This window comes from Elephantulus edwardii, unplaced genomic scaffold, assembly GCF_000299155.1.
Source record: "Elephantulus edwardii isolate Elephantulus edwardi_28Jun2011 unplaced genomic scaffold, EleEdw1.0 scaffold00401, whole genome shotgun sequence".
NCBI classification, from domain to species: Eukaryota; Metazoa; Chordata; class Mammalia; order Macroscelidea; family Macroscelididae; genus Elephantulus; species Elephantulus edwardii.
Window position 1 is genome coordinate 1027736 of NW_006400151.1, and position 6223 is coordinate 1033958.

Consider the following 6223-nt stretch of genomic DNA (forward strand, 5'->3'; position numbering starts at 1 on the left):
AACCACACAGGAGGCGACTGCCCAGCTTTCTCCTGTGGAGCAGCTGGTGGATTTGAACTCTGTGCCTTTGGGATTGTAGTGCAGCTCTCTCCCCAGTTTCTGGAGGCACCGGCCCTGTTTGGAATCTTTTCTGTTCAAGACAAAGCGGCTTCCTGCAGTGGAACCCCAAATAGCAATTACACTTAAGCCACAAAACTGCAGCTTGGAGGTAGAATGTTAAGAGGAGGGCTGTTTCCCACAAATCTCTTCAAAAGGGGGCAGGGAGAAGATCACAGTAACGTGCCTTACCGCATCCGAACACAAGCTACCAGACGTCACTGTGTGCTGCTGACACAGTTCTAACCCACGGCGCCCTATGTGACAGAGAGGGACCACCTCTCAGCATTTCTAAGGCTGTAAACCTTTAGGGCGTGGCTTGCCGGGGCTTTTCTCCCACAGTGTTGCTGCTGGGTTGGAACCACCACACAAGTGCTTAACCACTGCATCACTAGAATGTCAGGACCAATGTAAGTAAATGTACAGTTAGAACACAGCCCGGGAGCGGGCAAGCAGCCAGGCTGGGCAGAGTCATCGGTGGACATCAGGGCCATTCCCTGGAGGAAACAGAAGGTCCAAGACTTCACAGACATCCCAGGCAAGAGACTGGGTACTTGGTAACAAGAGGCCCCAACATGGGAAAGTTCAAACCCTTCCACTTCTGTCCTGAGCCGCTCGCCAGATCACGGAGCAGCAGCCAGTGACAAGCCCTGCTAACCAGGACAGACACCAACGTGGAAGTCACCGCGCTTCAACAGGGACGGCTTTGACCTTGCCGAGAGTTTCCTGTAATTTCTGGCTTGCTTTTACTTTCCCTTTCTCTTTCTCTTTTGTTTTTTATTGTGCTGAAAACACCCCCCCAAAACCTCTGCCAACACAAGTTCTGCAGCTACAACTCCATGGCGTGGCTGCTGGTTCAGGTGGGCCGGAATGCCGGTTCTCACCAAAACCACATGCCAGACTTCTTTTTACTGTGCTTTACTTAGTTGCAACTCACAGATACTTTTATTTTTTAACAAACTGGAAGTCTGTAGTAACCTTGCTTCCAACAAGTCTTTCCACACCATTTTTCTAACAGCACTTCTGACCCCCACTTGGGTCACTTTCTATCTCTGAGCCCCTCTTGGGTCCTCGCCACAGTATTTCCATCTTTCCCATCATGCTATCCCACACCTCCTAGACCACATTAGCGTGTCAGCACCATCCTTCTCTGCACTGGGAACTGAAACATTTCTGCATCGTCACTTTATTTTAGGGGATGGGAGCTGAACCGAGACAGCTCCCAGGTCTCCTCGACTCGAGGACAAATGCACTCTATACACAGACAAATGGGCCCGGATACACCGTTTAGCTCAGCTCAGTTTATTGGTGCTGAGTCATGGCTGACTCAGAATCCTCCAGCAGTTTTACGAGACTGGAAATCACATAGGAAAAGATTATCCATCTTTCTACTATGGAGCAGCTGGTGGATTTGAACCACCTGCCTTTGGGATGGGAGCACAATTCCTTACAACTGGGCCACCAGAGAAAACACCGTGGCTGAATCCATTTGTTTATAAAACAAATTTGAACCCTCAAGCTAACCTGTGAGTCACTTTCAATTCCTCAAGGAGGCTAAGCAAGGGGAGTGACGGGTAAGTGGAGCAGCTCGGGGCAGAGGCTGGCCTGTGGGCAGCGAGGTCAGCGTGCCAACTACGACGGCCTGGAGCCCACCTGATCGCTACTTCTCAGGCCAGAGCCATCCAGATGGAGCACCCCGCGAAGATTTGGGGTTCATCCTGCTATTCTTTCCACTTTTCCAGACCTGGCGAGGCTGCCTACTTGTCTGTCTACCTACCACTTCATTTTTTTCTACCTTTAAGGACTTCGGTCCACAGAGGGGCTCTGGTGAGTCTAAAGCAGGGTGGGGTTTCTGTGCCTCCGGCTTCAGGAGGCTCTCAGCTGCCTTGCTGTAAAGAACACAGCTCACACGGTGGCACCGCTGCACGTGCGGCTGGGAAGCACCAGGCATCCGAGACCCTCTGTTGGGAGACGCCGGGAAGCCCGCTGCCTCATAGCAGCGACCCACGCTAACCCCCCAGCAGGCTTTCAGAAGCAGCGAATCACACGGGAGAAGGTTGCCCATCTTTCTCCTGCAGAGCAGCTGGTGGATTTGAACTGTGTGCCTTTGCGACTGCAGCTCAGCTTCTTCCCACAAGGTCACCAGTGCTCTCCTAGGTGTCTTTCTTTTCTAAGGGGGATGAGAATACGTTTTTCTTGTTGCTATAGTGGAGAGTCACACCCGTTTATCAGTCAGCTTTGGCCAAAGTCAAAGGAGTGGGGTCAACGATGACTAACATTTTAACTCTCGTGCTACCAGGACCTCAAATAATCTGGAATCTCTTCCCACGCCAGATGTTTCACTTGCTCTGGTCTCACAGGCACAGCCTCCAGGAACAAGCCACACGTCTCTCTAACGCCACTATCCTGTCCCTGACCAGTTAGTCACAAGCACAGGAACAGCGCAGTCAGATACCTCCGCAGCCTTCTGTGCAATCAGTATCAACAACAGTCCTGCTTAAAAGGAACCTGTGAGTCACAAAAAGCAAAATGCCAGGAGAGTCGCCTTCTTCCTCAGAGCCAGGAGCAGAATGTCTACGACGCAATGACTGACTGAAAAGGAAACACTCCCAGGCCCGCTGCTGCAGTGAGGGTCAAGTGAGGCCCCAGACATGACCCCCCAGGCAGGTGACAGGGACAGCCGGGTCACTGCGAACCATGTGCCCTCAGTGGGGTGGCCTGCCAAAGTCAGGGTCAAGCGAGGTCCCGGCCGTGACCCCCAGGCAGGTGACAGGGACAGCCAGGTCACTGTAGACAGCGTGCTGTCACTGGGGAGGCCTGCCGTAGCCGTGCACTGGCCCCTTGGTGCCCTGGTTGGCGCCCTGGCACGCTGGTGCTCACCTGTTGGAGTAGAGCGTCGCCCTGTCCTGTACAGGATGCTCGCTGACGTACAAGGAAGATGACGAGGCGGTGGTTGCCAAGGAAGCAGCTTCAAACAGCGACGGGGTGCTGGGCACCAGGTCGGGGCGGTGGCGGGATCCCAGAGCTGGGGGAGGAAGGCAGGGACACACCCGTGAAACCTCACCACCGAAAGGAAACTCGCCCTCCCCTCGTTAGGCACCAGGCTGCAGATACGATGAGGCATTAACTCCACGGCCCCGGGCCAGCGCCGAAATGTGCAACGGCTTCTTACAAACCCATCAGGCACAGAGGAGATCGCATTCATCCACACGACAGGAAGTGACACCACACACTGGCCTTTCAGACCTGATGATGTGACTGGCTGTCTAACGGAGGCAAGAGGCAGCTCCTGCGGGCTTAACGGGTGATTCAACCGAAATGGGAAAGATGAACAAGTGTGAACACGCGGTGAACTGACAACACGTGTGTCCGTGATGTTCTGATTTAGGTCAAGGACCAGGAGGCTCTAAGGGCAAGGAAGCAAGTGCTGTGTGGCCCAGCAGACGGAAGCAGGGGGAGCAGACAGGCCCCTGGCTGTGGGCCACATAGATCTGTCATATCATCCCAGCATCACACCATCCGGTGTCACACCAACCCGGGGTCACACCATCCCAGTGTCACACCATTTCAATGTCACATCATCCCAGCATCACACAATCCAGGTGTCACACCATCTCAATGTCACATCATCCCAGCGTCACACCAACCTGGTGTCACACCATTTCAACGTCACATCATCCCAGAGTCACACAATCCAGGTGTCACACCATCCCGGTGTCATACCATTTCAATGTCACACCATCCCGGTGTCACACCATTTCAACGTCACATCATCCCAGAGTCACACAATCCAGGTGTCACACCATTCCAGTGTCACACCTTCTCAATGTCACACCATCCCAGAGTCACACCATCCCAGTATCACATCATCCCAGGCTCTTCTTGGCATCACATTTAATGTAAGATTCTTCTAGAGGCCCTTAGCCAGGTCACACCTGCTCCCACACCTCTGAGCGGAGAAGCCAGGTGAAGGTGTGCCCAGACGCTGACCCATAGAGTTGTGAGTTCAGGGGGGGTGTGTGTTATTTATTTATTTTATTTATTTTTTTTTAACTTAGATCTGGGATTATTGTATCGTTGCTTGGTCCTCTGAATGAAGTTATCAAATTCAATGAAACCATATGTTCTGACAGCAGTATTTGTCTTCATCATGTTATACGTAGTAATGAACTCCTTCTGAAGCTCATCCAGGAAAGAGAAGGCCAGAACGTTGGGGTAATTTTCAGTGCACAACATCATGTAGCTTACTCCCAGAGAGCTAATAAAATTAATGTTATAATGTCCAGTTTTCAGTGGACATCTATCAGGAAGTTGGGCAAGTTTCCTTGAGAGCATTTTAAAATACTTTCTGCACTCCTGCACTCCTGTGTTTTGTTCATAATCTGTAGAAGCAGAAAGTGGCAATCCATCTCTGATGCAGAGCACTGAGGCTGATAAAATCATAGACATTTCAACTGATGGTGAAGACCTCAAAGCTCTCTCGCAGGCCACCAGAGCAACCAGGCGATCGGATTGTCTGAGCTGTGCACAGAGAAGCCGGAGAATTCCCCCACCTACTGACAGCCCTAGCAACTGGCCTTCCCCATGCGGGTATCCCAGCCAGGGCTACCCCAAACCCATGGCAGGCCCACCAAGGGGTAACTGCTGCCCCTGCAGCTCAAAGATCCCTGAAGCCGCAGGCGACAGGACCCCCTACGCTCTTCCCTCGAGAGTTACACGGCCCAACAACACTCGCTTCCCGTCCCTAGGGGTTGTGCTCGATTCCTGGACAGGAGCAGGTGTGTAGCTCTGAAAGTTAGTGCCAGGGCCCTGGGCGGGGGATGGGAGAGCAAGAGGACAGGCCGGCCCCGGGTCCGAGCGGCCCAGAGAAGACAGAGAAGAGGGGGGTTGTTATTTAAACCCACCAAGTTGCAAGTCTGTCTGGGAAGAAATGAAGCCAGCAGGTGCCTTAGAAGAAAGGGTGGTGAGACGTCATCTCATACTTGGGCCATGTCATCAGGAGGGGTCAGGCCATGCAGGACACCGTGTTTGGGAAGACAGTGTCAGTGAGTGAAAGGAAGACCCTCAACGAGACAGACTGACACAGTGACCATAACAGGGGGCGTGAGCACAGCGGAGACTGAGGACGTGCAAGTCCGGGCGGGGCTCCACTGCTGAGTCTGAACCGACTTGACGGCATCTAACAAGGACAAAGTCTGCGACACAGAGGAAGCCCCTCAGTGAGATGGATTGCCAGTTGGCTGCAATGCTGGGCTCGGACTCAGCGGTGACTGTGAGGTGCAGGGCGGGGGGGTTCTGCACTGACTCAATGGCACCACCAACAAGTTGGTGAATTTGTTACAAGGCAGTAGAAAACAAATACAACGAAAACATCAGAAAACAAACGACTACAAAACAGAGGGAACATTGGCCATAACCTGGTGCACAGTGAATGGCGACATCTTCAGGGACAGGGACCTTGGGGTGTCCCTGCAGGTGAGCAGGACTGTCCGGGTGAAGTGACTTTAGAGCAGCATGTTAGTCACATCCTCCACACGTGTGCCGGGCAGCTCTTTTCTTCGGCCTTCAGAGACCTCCCCAAAGCTGCGGTACTTGTACATATGACGGCCTGCCCCCAGCCACGGTCAGAAAGCCCAGCTCAGGCACTACTTCTCGTGTCCCTGGACTCTGTGGCCTGCAGTTTATTTATTATACTCATGTTTGCCGTTACATAAAGTTAGAGACCAGGTTGAACACATTATTTGAAAATGTGATTAACATTTAGTTTGAAAATAAGTATACCCCATTTCCTTGACGTTGTTTTCTGTGTGTGTCTACAAGGTTGGTGGTTCAAACACACCCGAGGAAGCCCAGATGCAAGGCCTGGTGACCTACTTCCCAAAGCTCACAGCTTGCCCACCCTGTGGGGCAGTTCTATTCTGCATACACACAATGGGGTCACTGTGAACCAGAATGAGCTCAAAGGCCACTGACCACAACAGCCACAAAGCCAGGTGGGCGATAATGCAGAGATGATTAGCCAAGGTGGGAATAAGCCTGTCAAACCCAGACTCGTCACTTTATCCATGACACTTTATCCATGCAGAGGGAGGCCGTTTACTACCTCTTTTGTTGAAATCCCTAATTC

At 52.4% G+C, this 6223-nt stretch overlaps 1 protein-coding gene across 1 annotated transcript in view; it reads right to left on the bottom strand.

The window, feature by feature from the left end:
- Window positions 1-2972: 2972 nt before the first annotated feature.
- Window positions 2973-6223, bottom strand: part of PIP5K1B (phosphatidylinositol-4-phosphate 5-kinase, type I, beta) — an 82016-nt gene continuing 78765 nt past the window's right edge. The window contains exon 11 of the mRNA XM_006902380.1: window positions 2973-3121. Coding sequence (XP_006902442.1) covers window positions 2973-3121 — 149 coding nt within the window. The remainder of the gene's footprint in view (window positions 3122-6223) is intronic.